The 19,167-nt window shown below is 36.1% G+C and overlaps 1 protein-coding gene across 4 annotated transcripts in view; it reads right to left on the bottom strand.

The window, feature by feature from the left end:
* Positions 1–19,167, bottom strand: part of FAR1 (fatty acyl-CoA reductase 1) — a 58,494-nt gene that overhangs the window by 24,839 nt on the left and 14,488 nt on the right. For all 4 annotated transcript variants that reach the window (XM_004050734.5, XM_019037369.4, XM_055356600.2 and 1 more), the window contains 2 exons: positions 11,987–12,182; positions 6,448–6,623 (listed from right to left, as the gene is read on the bottom strand). In XM_004050734.5, coding sequence (XP_004050782.1) covers positions 6,448–6,623; positions 11,987–12,175 — 365 coding nt within the window. In that variant the 5' untranslated portion in view covers positions 12,176–12,182. The remainder of the gene's footprint in view (positions 1–6,447; positions 6,624–11,986; positions 12,183–19,167) is intronic.

Genomic DNA, 19,167 nt, shown 5'->3' with positions numbered 1-19,167 from the left:
GAATCAGACCTGTGTTCAAATCCTGACTTGGCCTACTTATCAGGACATAAACTGAAGCACTCAGGCCTCAGTTTTCTTACCTGGAAATGGGAACAATAATGAAACCTACCAAGACTGGTATAAAATTAAACAAATAGCTTGCAAGCATTTAGCAGTATTTCTAACATAGTCACCAAACAGGCAGTCAACAAATATTCCTTAAGGTAATGAGATGGTGGATAGATTTGCTTTCTATTAAACTTCTGTTTACAGCTTTTAAAAAACTGACCAAGAGATCTATTGTACAACATAGACTGTAGTTAGTATCAATATATTGTTATTTTTAAAAATTACAAAAAGAGTGGATTTTAGGTATTCTCACCACAAAAAGTATGTGAGATAATGAATATGCTAATTAGCTCATTTGACCATTACAATGTATACATATTTCAAAACATGTTGTAAATGAAAAATATATATACCTTTGTCAATTAAAAAAATAAAAACAAACGAAAAGATTTAAATACTCAATACTAGTGACAAAAATGGCAAAGTAATACACTTGTTGATACTACAAACTGACACAAATGATTTGAAGGAAACTAGGACAAAGTACCAGGAATTACAGAAATGGTACATTTATTAATCTAGTTAACCTGTTGAAATTAACTCAGAGGAAAAACTTGTTCTAATCCTCATTTTTCAAATAAAAAGAAACTAAAATTCCTTAAAGTTTATTCTAAGTGAATAATACATAAACTGTGGTATGTCAACATGATGGACTATCATCAAATCACTAAAATTATAACTATGGAAAAAATTAGAAATACAGAAATTTTCTATATTGTTTTAAAAGTAAAATTAGAAAGTCTATGTTTATAATAATGAAAAATAATGTTCAAAGGACTTTTTTAAAAAGTTTTCAGTACTTTCTAAAATTCTTATGTTTTCAGTATTTAAGAAAAAAATCCAACTATTGTTTTAAAGGACCAGGAGATGTCATAGATAGAATCCAGTCTACTTCACTGTAAAGTGAAGCAGTGCTTTGATGTCTATCACATTTGTAAAACAATGGGGATAGGGAGGGTACTGTTTGGGAGAGGAATACAGAGAATATTCTGTTACAGGTTCCTGAGGACAGGACAAGTTTTGGGTCACCAGGAACAAGGAATAACTCCAGGAGAGAAAAAAAGTCCTGTGCCATAGTTTCTCTTTTCATTTAATAGTATCCAAGACCCTATGAAAACACACTAGAAATAATTTTTTTAATGAAATAATTGGGTTGAGTTCTTAAAATCATGGATGCATTTTTTTTTCTTCCTTAATTGAGGGAGAAAATCTGTTCAAGTGAAAATCCAACAAGAAAGACATTTCACATAGAGGATACTGTCCACTAGACTATAAGGGAATGCACTATTTTCTTTTGCATTTGCAAAACAATGGGGGCAGGAAGAGCCATGTTTTGGGAAAAGTACACAAAGGATATTCTGTTACATGTCCCTGAGGATGGTGACAGAGTTTCTAGGTCACCGAAAATAAGGGATAATTTGAGAGGAACACTTCTATGCCTTGCCTTTTTCCCTTTGCATCTGTACCTGAGAGCCCAAACCTGAAGCCATTCTGCACCCACGTGAGTAACATCTAGTATCTCTCTGCCAGGCTAGTTAACCTAACTGTGTTTTACCTCAATCCAATTTCTACTCCATTGACCTTCAGACTGAGACTCTGACATGTTATATCAGAAGTCATTTAGTACTAAACAAAAATAATGTTCTCGTTGTTTTGGTTATATGGAGTCATAAATGTATCTTCAGTAAGACAGGCTTTTGGGAGAGGGGTACAAAATGAGAAAGTCTTTGTAATTAGAATCCTTCACTAAATGAAGACATGGAAATCACTTCAAAGAAAAAAAGAAAAAAAAGCTCAACGACCTGAAGTGCCAATACATTTTCTTGTTCGTCTTTCTTCTACAGGCATCTTAGGTTTTTCAAAGAAATCTATGTTGATAATACTTCTAAAGACCTTAAACCAGGGTTCTCATACTTGGCATAACATATACCTAGCAGTTTATTAAAAATGCAGACTCCTGGACCTCATCATCAGATACTTTTAACACATGAAATGAGGTCTGGAAGACTATATTTTAAATAAGTTCTCCAGGCCATTTTGACACAAGTCTCTTTTCCACCCTACTGCCCCTGAGAAAATACTGTCTAGATGAGATCTTATCACTACTACTGCCATTTTTTTTAATCTTAATGAAAATATAGACACAGATATTTAGGGAACAATGACGCAATCTTAGGGTAGGGGGCTCAGTCATCTGTAATTTAAAAAATGTCTCCAAAGCTGATTCTGACAGCAATGGTTCTAAAGGGGCAAAACAAGGTGCAACAGTGACTAACACCTAAGGCTCTTGCTAAAAAGAACTCTGGAGTATGATTTCAAAATTAAAAAGTCAAAATTTGGCAAGTGCAGTCTAAGAATATGCATTTTTAACACACTTTCCAGTAATTCTTAAGATTCTTAATACATTCTAAAGTTTGATAATCAATGCCCAACAAACTCAATAGTTTCTTGATCTTTTCTAAGCATCAATCTTAACTTCCATTCCTTTCTGAAAATCTTTCATATTCATACCTTGCGTTTTATCACTCAGAATTGCTCTATTTCTAAAATTTTGTACTATGAATTTTCCTCAAACCACACCATCTGTCCATCCATCTCTCCCTTCAGCCTGGTTTTTGTCCTCACATTCTCCAGTTTCTTGCCTCTCCATTACTCTCAACTCTAGTGACCCTGTCTTACTTGCACTTCCTTTACTAGTACCTTCCCTTATATCAGCTAGTACCTTCCCTTATGCCAGATCCCATGATGAACTACTTAAGTTACTCCATTTATTATCTTCACTTCTCCTCTTTTTTTTTTTTTTTTTTTGAGACGGAGTTTCACTCTTGTCGCCCAGGCTGGAGTGCAGTGGCATGACCTTGGCTCACTGCAACCTCCACGTCCCAGGTTCAAGTGATTCTTCTGCCTCAACCTCCCAAGTAGCTGAGATTACAGGCGTGTGCCACCACGCCCGGCTCATTTTTGTATTATTAGTAGAGATGAGGTTTCACCATGTTAGCCAGGCTGGTCTTGAACTCCTGACCTCAGGTGATCCACCTGCCTCAGCCTCCCAAAGTGCTAGGATTACAGGCGTGAGCCACCACGCCCAGCCCTCCCCACACTTTTTGTCAGTATTTCCTTATGAATCCTAAGCCTATCTATTTTTCTCCTGTCTCAAGATTTAGGAACCACCACATCTGAAAACAAGTGAGCTCTATCCACCTTCTCTTAACTCTAATAGCATTTCATGTGTGCTCCTTAATACATCCTTATTTTCTATCCTACATTATGGTTATTTTGCATATCCTATCTCCTCTAGACCACATGCACTTTGCAAATAAGATCTGTGTGCAATTTATGTTGGTTTCTCTCCCAAGGCATTGGGCTTAATGTTGTAGTAACATCTGAAAACTTCCCCCCAACAGTAAAAGCTTCATGCCATTTTTTATTTGTAGGTTAACTTAACAAGTAGTTATAAAGAGTAACTGTTATTGAAACCCTGTCTCCACAAAAAACACAAAAATTAGGTGTGTTGGCATATGCTCTAGTACCAGCTACTAGGGAGGCTGAGGTGGGACGATCACTTGAGCCCAGGAGGTCGAGGCTGCAGTGAGCCGTGATTGTGTCACTGCACTCTCAGCCTGGGCGATAAAGGTGAGACCCTATCTCAAACAAAAACAAAAACAAACAGTAATTCTTTCATACGAAGTTGTTATATGCCTGCCTGGAGTATTATAGAGTGTCTGACCCAAACCTAATGTCCTATCACCACTTGGAAGTCAACATCCATTAAAATTGCTTCCCAGAAATAATTTCAATGTAATGACAAGGGCTAGGTCAGTGAACATACATGCTTTGACAAAGGAAAAGAAAAACAATGTAATACGTAAGATGCCTTCTGCTATGGCATCTCTAGTAAAAGAAGAAAATAATAACGAGAAGATGTCCTTTTCATTAATGGTAGCCTTGCTTACCCTAGGGGGACAGAAAGAAAGTTCCCTGAAAGTGCTGTACTTTGGTCCTCCTTGTAAAGCTTCCCTTTATGAGTTTTACCCTAATCAATGTTTCCTGTCCACCTTTCAAAGCATATAACTTTCCCCGTTAAGTCAATGAAGACTATACTACCATTAGCCAATATCTACATATGTTTTTCATGAAAACATGCTAAGCTTCATAAAGCTGTGTGAACTCTTTCTTTTGTCTGTGAAGGAAATAATAAAAGCCAGAACTATGGGGGAAAAAATCTACTTTACTGACCATTTCACACTAATGAATTTTAGGAAAAGATAAATCACTAAAAATTAGAGACCACATTCACAATCTTGGAAATGCTAGTTAAAAACAAATAGTTAGACCTATATACAAAAATATACACACACAACGAAATTTCAAATGTAAAAAATAAGGAGATTTGTTAGTTGATGAGGGTATCAGTCCCTTTAAGATTTCTTATAGGTGTTACTTTTAAAAATAATTTTTAAAAGTCATTTGTATACACCTTTATTTGAAGATTAACACATGTTCATAGTAGAAAAAATACACAGGTAAGACTAAAAACCTACCTGTAACTGCAACATTCAAAGATAAATGTATTATCAGCAAATATAGAAAGACATGTACATAAATACATCTACACATATATTTTATGAAAATAAGATCATATTATAGTCCTAATAACATACTTTTGTCACCTTTGAATCATTAACACATAATGGCTGCACAATATTTTACCTGTCAGCTGCATAGAAAGAGCTAAAAAATAAATAAAGCAACTGCTACAGATTCAGATTTCCTGCCATGGACAGTCAAACTGAGACATCACTTAAATTTCCTGAAGGAAGAAAAAATAATCTTTTGAGAAATGTTACTTCAATTTTATAAATCAGGAAGCTGAGGCTTAAGGAGGTTAATAACTTATACAAACTCACCAGTAAATGAATGATATGGTCAAGATTAGAACTAATGTATGTAATTCCAAAGCTCATAGCCCTTCCATTACAATGCTGCCTCAGCTTCCTCAAGCGTACAATGGATTTCCCTATAATATTACAGTAGGTAAGGTGACCATGGAATAAAATAACTAATGAGAAAATACACTGAAAACCCATAAAGGACTACTGCAGAGATCTAAGGGACTATTACAGTGCCCTCACCTGGAATACAGGCAAAACACACTGTAATGCTTTGGCACTGAACTGTCACCTTATATAATGTTGACTGACGTTTATACTTCCATTAGATAAAGACAATAGGGAGAATAATATCAAACCTTTTGTAATCAGAACTTAATTTTTAATTTTTTTAATTCTTAATTAAAATATTTTGTTTGTAGAGACAGGGTCTCATTATGTTGCTGAGGCTGGCTTCAAGTGATCCTCCCACCTCAGCCTCAGAACTCAATTTTTTAAACTTTTAAAAATGTATTTTATTTTTTAAATTGACATATCATAACTGTACATATTTATGAGATACATAGCGGTGTTTTGATGCGTACAATGTATAGTAATTAAATCAGGGTGACTGGCACATCTATCATCTTAAACACTTATCATTTCTTTGTTAGAGCATTCAATATCCTCCTTTTAGTTATTTATCTTTAAAACATTTTAAAGACAACATTTTACATTTCAAGTAGCTTTGAAACCTATACCAAGTCTACACCATTTTAATTGGCATGAGACTATACAATTAGATTAACATTATAAAAACTGTATTTTTAGACACACTGTCAAAAAGAATGCTCTGAATTCAGAACCATTATTTGAAATGCATACTCATTAGATTTTTTTAAGAATAGTGGACATTTAGAGTCTTAACTTTTTCTTGCAACAAGAATCTTGAAAGAAGTCTAAATTATTTTTTAAATTAAATTTATGTCCAACATACCTTGCCCCTAGCACTACCGCAAAAGTTTGAAAATAAAAAGGTGTGATTTAAATTTATAACCAATTTTTCCTTATCCTGTAAAACCTGAGCCTAATTTTGTTTATTTTCACATAGATATGATGTAGATTAGAAGAATAAAGCTGCTGGGGTATAGGCTTCTGAAGAAAGAGAAGACAAACACTATTAGTTGTTAAGACTAAGTTTTCTTCTACTCCACTTTTTGCCTCTTCCCTGTTGCATGTTTAAATTCATGGCAACTTCTTCCAATAAACATGTATTAGTTATCCAAGGTTTTTAAACTGAGAAGAAGAAGAAGAAAATTCTTTTAACACTCTAGGATACTGAAAGCCACAGTTAACATAGGCAAATAGTATCAAATCACATTCAAAATAACTTGACTAAAAAGAAGAATTAAAATGAGATTTTTTAATAACTATACTGAAGTTCAAATATTATATAATTACCTGTACTTACCTTAAATTTTCATTAAACCTTACTGTAGCTGCACAGTGGAATATAATATTGGTAGAATCTATGATCACCTCTTTATCTTCTTCACTGAGAGCCAGTTTAGGTTGGGTGAGTTCGCTGTTGATTGCTATAATTTTCTCTCTAAAATCTGGATTTTCATCTCTCAATCTGTCAAAGAGCTATCAAGGGGGAAAAATATTTATTTTAGGGCAGTATTTTTCCACTTTCTAAAACTCATTATCACCATTTTTTCCCACCAAGGATGACTATTTTTTTAGAAACTTAAACTATACAATTCCTAAAGTTGCTATTCTTAATTGCCATTATTCTGTATAGAAAACACCCTATGAGGCCCACGCTATTATCCTCATTTTGCAGATAAGGAATCTGAGACTCAGAGCAGTTAAGGAGTTTGCTAAGTACACAAAGCTGGTAGTTCACAAAGTTGAATTTGAACTGTCCATGCCTTGGCTGATTAGATTGTATCACCCCTCAGAATAGACTTCAGCAATATAGACATTAGGACAATGTTTAAAATGATCATTCAGATTTCCAAAATCTAGATCTTAATTTTTCACTTCACTTCATTTTTATTTTATTCCCTTTTAATAGATTAGAAAAAAAACACGATTTACATTCTACCTAAAATCTTAGAACAAATTTTTAAAAGGGAAAACAAAGTCAATATGTTCAAGGAAAAAGTTGGTAAGCACACGCAAACTAGAAACTGAACAAACTTCAGAAGTATTACATATATACGATTTAAGCTGAAAATTAAATATTCTTTAAGTGTACCCAAAGGAATAAATTTTGCTAGACAATCAGATCACAAAATGATTACAGTTTAAAGGCATAGTTAATTGTGAGTCAAGTTTAAGTTTTTATCCCAGATTTGACAGAGAAACACTGATGCTACCTCTAGGTCACTGCTCTATCACACTTTGACTCTCCATTTGAAATTCAAACTTGCAGTTTAAGCAGGATTCTTAACCTAAGAAGAAAGTCTATATAACATATCAGTGCTCACTTCCACCTTCCTGGATGACTTTAGTATATAACAGCTCCTACTGATAGCTCCTACTGCTACTTCCACTGCTAGCACATGACTTGAATATTAATGTTTTCTTAATTTAAAAAATAAAAACTTACTGAGTATTTCATATAAGCCAGGCAGGCACCTTCTAGATTCTAAAGACACAAGGAAATGGCCTTTGGTCCAAGTAAATGTACAATTAAAATATAGTGTTAAGCAATAACAGGTAAGTGTTACGGGCCTGCATAGGAGAAACAACTAACCCAGCTTTAAAAGACCACACACAAGCTGGCTTCTCAGAGAAAATGACATTTAGCAGAATGTGTGTGTGTGTTAGGGACAAAAGTGAGGGAGGAAGGCCCTGAAATTACAAAGTAGAATAATAGTGTTTCCAGGCAGAGGAAGTAGCATGTATAACCCCTTAGAAATCAGAAGGCATTAATATGCTTGGGAAATTAAAAATAATTCAGTCAGCCTGGAACATAGAGTATGCAGGAAAAGCAGCTAGAGTTGTATGGAGATAAGAAAGGCCAGATAACTGTGCCTTTTAAGCCACATTAAAAAGATGAATTTTATCTGGGAGTCATGGTGAACTACTGATAAAGATTTTTTTTTTTTTTTTGAGACGGAGTCTTGCTCTGTTGCCCAGGCTGGAGTGCAGTGGTGCGATCTCGGCTCACTGCAAGCTCCACCTCACGGGTTCACACCATTCTCCTGCCTCAGCCTCCAGAGTAGCTGGGACTACAGGTGCCCGCCACCACGCCCGGCTAATTTTTCTGTATTTTTAGTAGAGACGGGGTTTCACCATGTTAGCCAGGATGGTGTCGATCTCCTGACCTCATGATCCCCCTGCCTTGACCTCCCAAAGCGCTGGGATTATAGGCGTGAGCCACCAGCCCGGTCGCTATTGACAAATTTTAAGCAGAGAGGTGATACAAGCATGTTCATAATTTTTAAAAAATCCTTTGGCAGTAATGAGTTTTAGGACACTCTTGTGGTTGCCCATATCAAGATATTTACTGGTCTGAATCAAAATAACGGCAATGAGATTCAGGATGTAACATTCAGGATGTAGTCATTTTGGCTTATGACTGAATTTGAGAGATAAGGAATGCAAACTTCATTAGGGTAGGGTCCATACCTATTTTGCTCAGCATACAAGTCCAAGAGAACAGATCTTGCCTGGCAAGATAAAGACTTTAAACATTTGTTAAGTGAATAAATTCAGTAGACTAATGAACTCAGGGAGAGAAAGAAGTACTGTTTTGGAGATACAAATTCAGTCTTCTGAATGTCGAGTGTAAAGTGCCTGCATGACACCCCAGAAGACAGGTCTAGTAGAGGTGACTGGCTTTGTGGGTCTAAGTTCAGGGAGAGAGCTGGACTATCAACATAGATTTTACTAACCACATACAGGTAGTAACTGAAGCCCTGGGAGTAGAAAAGAGTTTATCCAGGTAACAGCAATAATAAGTACCCAAGATCCTAACTATATGAAACTAAATCCAAATCTAATTTAAAGGACATCCATTCATCTCATATAAAACAGAGGGAGGCTGAGTAACCATCTCACTGGACCTAGTGAGATAACAAGGCCTAAGCCTGAAACTTGAAGATAACAAGGCCTAAGCCTGAAACTTGCTTATGGGGCAAGCAGAGGAAAAGGAACCTAAGGAATGACTAAAAAAGTACTTTTTAACACCCTGATTCATACTTCTTCATTCTCCTAATTGCTGATGATCTTTAATTTCCTTTAATATCAGTTATCTATACCACTACCACCAGGACATGATCATGCTGCTCTTAAATTTGCTAGATCTTAAATGTGATACTCTTCCCTTCTCTAGCCAACATCTCTTTACTCAATACCATCTTTTCTGGTGCTTTCAACCCACTAGTACCCAATTAGTTCCTACTTTACTACGTTTACTAATGCCTTTTTAATATCCTTGATTCTTTCCTGAATTTACTTCATGATCAACTACTTCATTTTATTTTTTATTTTTTTGAGATAGGGTCTTACTCATCACCCATGCTGGAGTGCAGTGGCGCAATCTCAGCTCACTGCAACCTCTGCCTCCCAGGTTCCAGCAGTCCTCCCACCTCAGCCTCCCGAGTAGCTGGGACCACAGGCATGCACCACCACACCCGGCTAATTTTTGTATTTTTTAGTAGAGATGGGGTTTCTCCATTATTGGCCAGGCTGGTCTCGAACTCCTGGCCTCAAGTGACCCACCAGCCGTGGCCTCCCAAAGTGCTGGGATTATAGGCATGAACCACCGTGACAGGCCATGATCAATTATTTTAATTCAATCTTCATCACCCAATGGAGTTTCTGTTACCTGAGACATTCCCATAAGTCATGGTACTTGACCAGGGGTGATTTTGGTCCCCAACAGACATTTGGTGATGTCTAAAAACATTTTTGGTTGTCACAAGAATGAGTGAGGCCAGGAATGCTGCTGATAACCCTACCATGCATAGAACAGGCCTCCAGAACAAAGAACTAGCCAGCCCAAAATGTCAATGGTGCTGAAGCTGAGAAACCCTGCTATAAGTCAATGTCCCATATGGTGGTATGTGCTTTTGGCCTTATATTCTTTATACCTATTTCAAAATCAGAGTAGACCATACCTAAAATTTCTTACTAACTTTAAGTGTACACTCACTGCTATTTGACATAACAAGGACTCATTTTTATGGACTCACCAGCAATGCTATACATAATGGAGAATACATGGCTTTAGGATTAAGTGGTAGGATATGCCAGGAGGTAACTGAAGGCATAAGATAAAATTACATAATTTTATGGAGTATCAAGTTAAGTCAAATATTTGGGGAAAAAATTTTTTTTATTGAAAATAATAGCTGTATGTTCAGGCTAAACCACTGAAGTTCAATGAAACCTCAGGCTCTAAGTAGAAAATACTCCTTCTCTTAGGCTTAGTGTGGAAGAAATTTTAGAAGCACTGCTCTGAAGACCCCGAAGAAGATGCCCAAGTCTTCTTCATGTTTTACTCAGACCCTCAATTCTGGCCAGCACATCAACTTAAATATCTGTTCCTATCTCCTCCTGACATGTCTATCACTCCCTCTTCCTTCCCTCTTAAAAACTGTCTAAAAAGCCAGGAACGTATCTTACTTATCCCTGAATTCCACCCCCTACAAGAAGTCAAGTGCCCAGGACTAAGCAGGCACAATAAATATTATCTAAAAAATAAAAAGTGAGTAAGAACAAATAACCCCTCACTGGGGGGAGAGGAGTATCAGGAGAAAAATTAAAATATACCAATTATAAATGGTTCATAATAAAAATGCCAAGATGAGTAAACAAAGGGCAGAGACAGCAACAAAACATACATGTAGACATTTTACTTAGAACAAGCCTTGTGGTTTTACAGCCCCATTGATGACTCCTTCCTTGTAGGTTTTAAGGGAAGCAAAGGATTCCAGAAGGGTTCAGCAAAGAATCAGAGAGAAAAAATGATTAAGGGAGACTAATGTAGACTAATTTGAATAATTTAGAAGTATAATAGTAATTTTTAAACTTCTAAGAAAGAATCTTACATCCCATCATTAAAAAATAAAACCAACATAATGTGGAATATCTGTTGCATGGTGTCAAACAAATGCTGATGTGATATGACAATTAATTCCAAAGAACTATCATAAAGGTATATGAAGTTCATTCAAAATCAAAAGTCTGGTTGGTTGCTATGAAGAGGCTTGCTACAGTTTCAGGATTTTTTAAGAGGCCTATACGAATGTAGATATTCAAATGAGTGTTATTCTAATTGTAAAATAAATGCTCTACTTGAAATTCCTTTTTGAGATATGCCTGCAGTCAGATTCCTTATGTGTACCAAAATTGAGCTTATAGCCTTCCGATTCAACTTACTATTTATTAGTAAATGTCAGATAAATTCATTCATTTTGACAGAATTCACAAACTTATGATCGTGAAATAATTTTACTTTAGCTCATTTCCATTTTTTCTTAGTAATATTTTTCCAAAGGCTCAAAATATATGACATATTATATTCTATATGGCCCCTCTGTCATCTGTTAAATGGGAATATGTGACTTCTCTACCTCCTAATGCTGTTGTGGGGGAGTAAGTGGTGTTTATAAATTTTATCAAAGCATAGTGTCTTACAGAATAGTAGGTAGTCTCACTACCTAATTACTATTATTATCAAGGCTATTTAAATTATTTAGTAGTTACAAACAACCTGCCTCAAATGTTCTAAAAACATACTTTAAATACCTACCATAAAGGTAATTTAGAGCTTGTTATACAATTTTGCCAGTCACAGAGGAAAACTTTTTCTCCTTGTGATTCACAAGTCATATCCAGTTTCTTGCCATCCTGTAGGAACTTACTAAGTTTTTTTTTACTAATTTTTTCAGAATACTGAAGAAATATACCAAGCTATTGACGACTACAATAATTATATACACAAGCACACGCTTTTTTCTTCGTTCTGAGTGCTCATTTTCCATACTTACCTTGCCACTAAGGACTTCTTCCACTCGCTCTTGTGGTGTCTGTCCAGCTTTCTGCCTCACCAAAACATATACTGAATTCACCTTAGGACAAGACCTCAGCAACTTTTCCAGAAGCACCTTCCCTAGAAAACCGGTAGCTCCTGTGAGGAGGACATTCTTGCCTTCATAGTATTCTGGGATTGAAACCATTTTGATCCTAAGAAAAACATGGCAAATAAGCATTAGTTTAAGGATTCACCATCATTCTTACATACTAAAAATCTCTTGGTATTCAAATAAGTATTTTAAAAAGCAGGCAAAAGTCAAAATAGAACATTAACAAGAGAGGACTCAAACCTCAAGTTCATTATAGTAAAGTGGAAAGAAGAATGAGAACTATAGCTTATTTTTAACCCTGTGTTTTTCCCTTGGATCACCTCAGACAAGTCACTCACGTTCTCTGGACCTGAGTTTCTTTGGTACAATTTGTACTAAAGGATGTCTAAAAATTCCTTCCAGCAATAAGAACTCAAATCTTCATTCAACCTCAGTTATACCCTAAACACAAATGAATGGTGTTTCTCTGACTCCAAAGGGATTTATAACACCAAATACAGGTCAGCAGCAAGACTCAATTACCTAGCTTGTGTAACACTGGAGGTGTCATATTTGCGTATCAACACCAATTGAAACAAGAAGAGGTGACACCGAGCCCTTTCTACTACGTGTCTCTTAGTGACAGTATATCCAAAAGGTGCTTAAATCTCCCCTTTTAAAAAGCTAGAGTAAGAAATACATGAGCTGACTTATCTTCTCTACCCAAATTCCTCTGAAACAGCAGAAAAGACATATTAAGAAAACAACCATAATGAAAGGAAAAATAAAAACAAGGTGCAGAAGAATTCATGTATTATGTCACTACAAAAAGCTCTAACACATTCAAAACAATGCTCTGTATTGTTCAGCAATGCATACAGATGGAAAAATATTAATAGATGCATGAGAGGGAGTGCAATACAACCAGAGAGAGAATAAGGAGCTTGAATTGTATTTATGTTTTATTTAAGCTGGGGAGTAGATACATGTGATTTATGTCCAAATTTTTCATAATTAAAAAATATATGTTCATAACAACCTGGAAAAAATAGCTCCATTAAACCAAGTCAAACAAAAAGGAAGAAAGAAAAGAAACAGAAGAATTTCTAGAAGAAACAGATAAGACTGAATTGGTAGAATAGCCATACCAGAAGAAACAGCAACCCAAGCAAAACAAGGACAGGAAAGGACTATAATGAGGCAAGAGCTCTTTTTACCAATCCCCTAAATGGAACCTGGGAGAAAACATCAAGGTCAGGATCCAAAAGCTTGACTAAAGCATAAGGAAATCAAGATAATTAAAAGATTGCTCACAGAACAGCAGAGCTACTCATGACAGTCTTACTTTCTGCATAAACTTTCTGACAGCTAATTCTTTGACCTTTATTTTTTTCTTATGTAAAAATTTATTCAACAAATATTTATTAAGGGCCTACTAGGTACCAGGCACCAGAAAGTTTTCCATAGGTGTACATATGCATGTAAGACAGGGAAACATATTAAGCAGTTTTCCCTCTAACAATTGAGAAATTAGAGCCTGTGATGAGTTCAACCCTAAAAAAAACCCAGAATGATGTACTTCCTTCAGTTATCAAGACATCTGCCCTACCAAAGCCTAAAGAGCTAATCTGTCACCACCAAATAGCAGAAAATAAATATTCTGTTAGGCTTAATTCTCCTCAAGTCTAACAGAATAAAGATTGCTTGCTAAGAGAGTTGTAGAATGAAGCGGCTTCTTTCAAAGCTATTAACAAGTGATTTTATACTACTATAATGACTTACACAGTTTTCCTCCTAGGGAAAAAAAAAACAATTCCCACAACTTAGCATAATGCCACCAAAAACTTCACAAGCACTAAATTTTTTTTTTTTTTTTTGCTGCCAACAAGAGACTCATTTTTTTTATTGTGCATTTTGATATTTATTTTCAAATTTTTTAAATTTTATTATTATTATACTTTAAGTTTTAGGGTACATGTGCACAATGTGCAGGTTTGTTACATATGTATACATGTGCCATGTTGGTGTGCTGCACCCATTAACTCGTCATTTAGCATTAGGTATATCTCCTAATGCTATCCCTCCCCCCTTCCCCCACCCCACAACAGTCCCCAGTGTGTGATGTTCCCCTTCCTGTGTCCATGTGTTCTCATTGTTCAGTTCCCACCTATGAGAACATGCGGTGTTTGGTTTTTTGTCCTTGCGATAGTTTGCTGAGAATGATGGTTTCCAGCTTCATCCATGTCCCTACAAAGGACACGAACTCATCATTTTTTATGGCTGCATAGTATTCCATGGTGTATATGACAAGCACTAAATATTTTTAAACTCTGCCTCTGGCTCAAAGGAAAGCCGCACTAATTTGAAAAGAAATGTATTCTTGGCTTCCCCATTCAACCAATACACTTCACCCTACAAACTTATTGGCAAAGCCAATAAAAATGAGAGTTCTTTTAAGGGAAGTTCAGACTTGTCCTATCTTCCACAGTCCTGCCAGAGTGGCCAGAAGCAACTAGAAAAGCAAAAGCCATGAAAGGAATGCTGACAATCCTTCCAGAGCATGCTGTTCAGATTCCTGCTACACAGCAAGATATCTACAAGCACCTGTCATCTGTTGAGAAGTAGCTGCACCACTGCAATACGAGAAAAGCTGCAGCATTAGCATTCCCACACACTTGCGGAAGGGGACGACAGGACTGTGAAAGGTAATTTACATTTATTTTCACTGTTCTTGAGCTGCTTTAGGAAATAGCACCTAGCAGTCGTAGCTAGCTATTTTGTTCAAAACACACCTTATCTTTTGACTCAAGTTAAAGAAGCAATCTTTCTGAAGATCAGCAAAATGCTGAGTACCATGTATCACCATTATTTTCAAGGAATTCACTTAGGCTTACTTACAAAGTGGGTTTTCCTAGTGGCTGTAAAAAAAATTATCACATATTTGCATTTATAAATGCATTAAGAGAAACATATTACAAAGCTACTTAAGATATATTTACTTGCTAGGAGTTCAAGTCCAAACTCTGCAATTTAGCAGCTATGAGATCCTAAGATAAAGCTACTACTCTAAACCTGTTTCCTCATTTGCAAAAGAACACGCAGGTCTCATGGGCCAAAAGAGCCTGAAATGACCACAAATGGAGAATCACAGAGAACTTCTAAGGTAACACCCCACTCAATATAAACCTGCACTTTTGTAACATGATTGTATTCTCTTAATAAATGCCCTAATATTAATGGAAGGCTAATCATGTTGTTTCATTAATTTTAGAAACTTCTGGATAATTAAAGACAAGATCCTCTCATCTTCAACTTTTTAAAAGAGTTTTTTTAAACAGATAAAACAATTAAAAGGAGAGATTGGAGTATTCCAATAATCAGAAAAGTGTAAAGCTGGTCCAAAGATAGTGAATTATCACAACTGATTGTTCACAGTTATAGATTGAACTCTTTGCTCTACTTGTTCCCTTCTTCTCACTATTGCACTTGACTAGTCATTTTTTAAAAAGCACAAAAAATTACCATTTTTTTTTAAAAGGCAGCTTTTTGGTGCCAAGAAATGAGAATTCCTTTTTCTGTATTAGAATTTAAAACAACTCAAATTAATTAAAACTTTTAACATAATGTTAGCTGATTATTTCAGATACTTGCTAAGCAGTAAGACAAATATGAACAAATATACAAGAAGTGGGGTATGCGGAAAGGAAATGAGAGGAAATTCCATGGGTCAGCCAGGTAGAATAAGAATGAAGTTTTAAAGAAGACTCACCAGTGAGGAGAAAAATACATAGTTAAGGGAAGAAAGGGAAAGAAAAATTTATTTAGTACAAACTGTCTCTCTCTCATGCCTTCAGATACTATTTTCCAAAAGTCTCCTTAATAACTTTTCTTGCCTAAGGTCCCTCAGCACGTCTATACGGGTAGGGTGAAATTGGAACCAAATCTTCTAACTAAATCCCACTTTTAGAGAAGGCACATAAAGTTTCTACTTGTCTTTCAGCGAGGTCAAGGCATCACATCATGAATGAGAATTGAGTGCACAGCACTAGAAGAGAAGTTCAGAGAAAGTGAAGGGGTTAAAATAGATGATCTGAAAGGTCCTACCCAGTTCTAAAGTTGTATGACTCACGACAGGAGGAAACAACAGCAGTCTCCACTACAAGGCCTCAGCTTTTACTAACTGCATACAATGGACAAAAATCTGCTCCACAGAAAATTTTAACATATGAAATAAGACAACCTCTTGCTGAGAATCCTTGAAAATTCCACATCATTGCATTAAAAGTTGATGGGCCAAACTAGCAACTCAGTATAGAAATTTTACTGTTAAAAAATTCAGGCTCTCTCTTCCTTTCTCCACCATCATTGTGTGTGCTCGACTTGGCTTCTCACCATGTCTTCTCACAAGAGTTTCCGGATTAAGCGTTTCCTGGCCAAGAAACAAAAGCAAAAAATTGTCCTACTCCCAGTGGATTTAGATGAAAACTGGTAATAAAATCAGGTACAACTCCAAAAGGAAACACTGGAGAAGAACCAGACTGGGTCTATAAACAATTGCACATGAGATGGCACACGTACTTATGCTATGTCAAGGTCACAACCATGTTACCATATCAAGCTGAAAATGTCACCACTATCTGGACAGTTGGACATGTCTTATTGGGAATATATTTTTTCTCTCTGTATGTGCTATGAAGGTGCCAGTTGGCTGGGTTCAGTAATAAATATGTGAGACCTTGCATTTCAAAAAACAAAAAAAAAAACCAGGTAGTTAAAATCTAAAGGCAATTAGACTTTACCAGGATTTCCCTGAGGGCCATTTCCAGAGGCAGCCAAAAACAAGAGGGAGAAAAGTCTACTGTCAACCTTAGAACACTACTCAGAAGACCATCTTCTAGGTGGATTTAATTATTGTCACTATCAATTTGAATAAAAAGACATCATTTTCAGGTAAGATGCACATATCAAAGATCAGTGGCTTTATTTCCAACCCCACCCTACCTGACCCACAGAGAGATCTTACCTACACAGAATCTTTTATTGAAATATTAGAAACAAAAAACCCCCAAGGCAGTACAGTTAATAAGGTAAGGTAGAAAACAAGAAGATTTGCTGTCTTGCTTAAGACTAACAATACATTCAAACACGTTTCTACAAATACCTATACCAAGGTAATCCTATGGATCACTTCAGTTTGAAAATATACATTGTAACTTAAATGCCTTAAACTTGAATGGTCACCATGTTCACAAAGCAATAAAGTACACAGACTAGTGAGCTATTAGGAAACTAAATGTTTAGTGAAAACATTTTCAATACTGAATGAAATGAGGCCCAGCTTATAAACTGCTCCTTCCTAAATAAGGTAGGCCCTTTATAGAAACGAGCCTTTCAGATAACCCAGCACCAAGACACAATAGAAATCCCTGGGACTCCAAGTCTAGCAGGTTTAGGTTAGAATCTAAACTCACCTGTTTACCTTGCTGTTGAGCTTGCTTACCTGTTTGGGTCTGCAGTTTCTTTATCTTTAAAATACAGATAAAACACCCAACCCACCCAACTCCACCTTACAGCATTTTTGTGAAGATAAACACAAAAGACTGGGCACACAATTACATTTCCTTATGCATCTTCCCTTTACTTCTATGGTAATGATTCTCAGTATGGTCCTTCAGCTGTCAGTCTGATCTGTAATATTTCAGAAATAGTCTAAAAATTTTTAATGTGATGCTCAACCTATGTTTTCCTTCTTTTACTAATCTTTATTACTTAAATTCATTCCATTTCTTTATTAGATGGAAAATGTATTAAAAACATTAGATGGTTACTTATGTATGAAACAAATAATTAACGGGACTCTAACAGGATGGATTTCCTGAATGGAATGTGAAAAATTACTTTCCCTCTCGAGATAATGCTGATCTTGGAAATGGATGTACCTTCTTCTATCGCCTGCGAGATTCACCTCATTCACAATGTTCACCATGTTCACAAAGCAATAAAGTACATAGAATATACAAATATAGTACAATACCCAATATAGTACTGCAGTCAAGTCTAGACTGGCTCTACTTGTATGCATCTTTCTGTATCATCATTTATTGTACAAACCCAGTAACTCATAACAGGTATATTTGTAAGGTCTTTTAGTTCCATGTTTTAGCTGCTACACATTTATTTAGGGAAACTAAGTAATGCAATGGAGAGTCTCAAATTGAATATCTAACCATTAAATCCAGCTACCTAAAAATTTCTACCACCTATAGCTATACCTGGAAGTCCAGCCCATTTATGTGTTTTTTCTATTAAAATTGGCTCTTCTGTGCCTTCTGCAAGTAAACAAATTCAAAGTCAAAATCTACCAATGAAGCTAAGCACAGTTGTTCACACCTGTGATCCCAGCACTTTGGGAGCTCAGGCAGGAGGATCACTTGAGGCCAGGAGTTCGAGACCAGCCTGGGCAACATCGCTAGACCCCATCTCTATGAAAAATTGTTAAAAAAAAACAAAAAACTTACCAATGGAGAGACAGTTTTGAGCAAATGGACAAATAACAAAATATTAGTATTTCATCTATGTTTTTTTTTACTCCCAATGAGGTGCAATTCCTGTGTTTAACACACCCATATCCAATGCTGCTTTGTCATTTTTTTTTTTTTTTTTTTTTGAGATGGAGTCTTGTTCTGTCAGCCAGGCTGGAGTGCAGTGGCGTGATCTTGGCTCACTGCAACCTCCGCCTCCCAGGTTCAAGCAATTCTCCTACCTCAACCACCCAAGTAGCTGGGATTACAGGCACCCACCACCACGTCCAGCTAATTTTTGTATTTTTAGTAGAGATGAGGGTTCACCATGTTGGCCAGGCTGGTCTCGAACTCCTGACCTCAAAAAATCCACCTGCCTCAGCCTCCCAAAGTGCTGGGATTACAGGCGTGAGCCACCACTCCCAGCTGTCATTATTTAATTAATTCTGCTTATCTCATTATCTTATTCCTTTCAGCTGGAAGACCACATGGTAGGAGTACTGAAAGAAATTCAAGCAGCAGATAGAAAGTTACGTTAAATAATCTTTTAATATTCATTAGATTGCATGACTTTAAAAGTAGAAG

Source organism: Gorilla gorilla, chromosome 9 (genome assembly GCF_029281585.2).
Source record: "Gorilla gorilla gorilla isolate KB3781 chromosome 9, NHGRI_mGorGor1-v2.1_pri, whole genome shotgun sequence".
Lineage (NCBI taxonomy): Eukaryota > Metazoa > Chordata > Mammalia > Primates > Hominidae > Gorilla > Gorilla gorilla.
The sequence above is the reverse complement of the archived record's forward strand: the minus strand, read 5'-3'. Positions and strand labels throughout refer to the sequence as shown.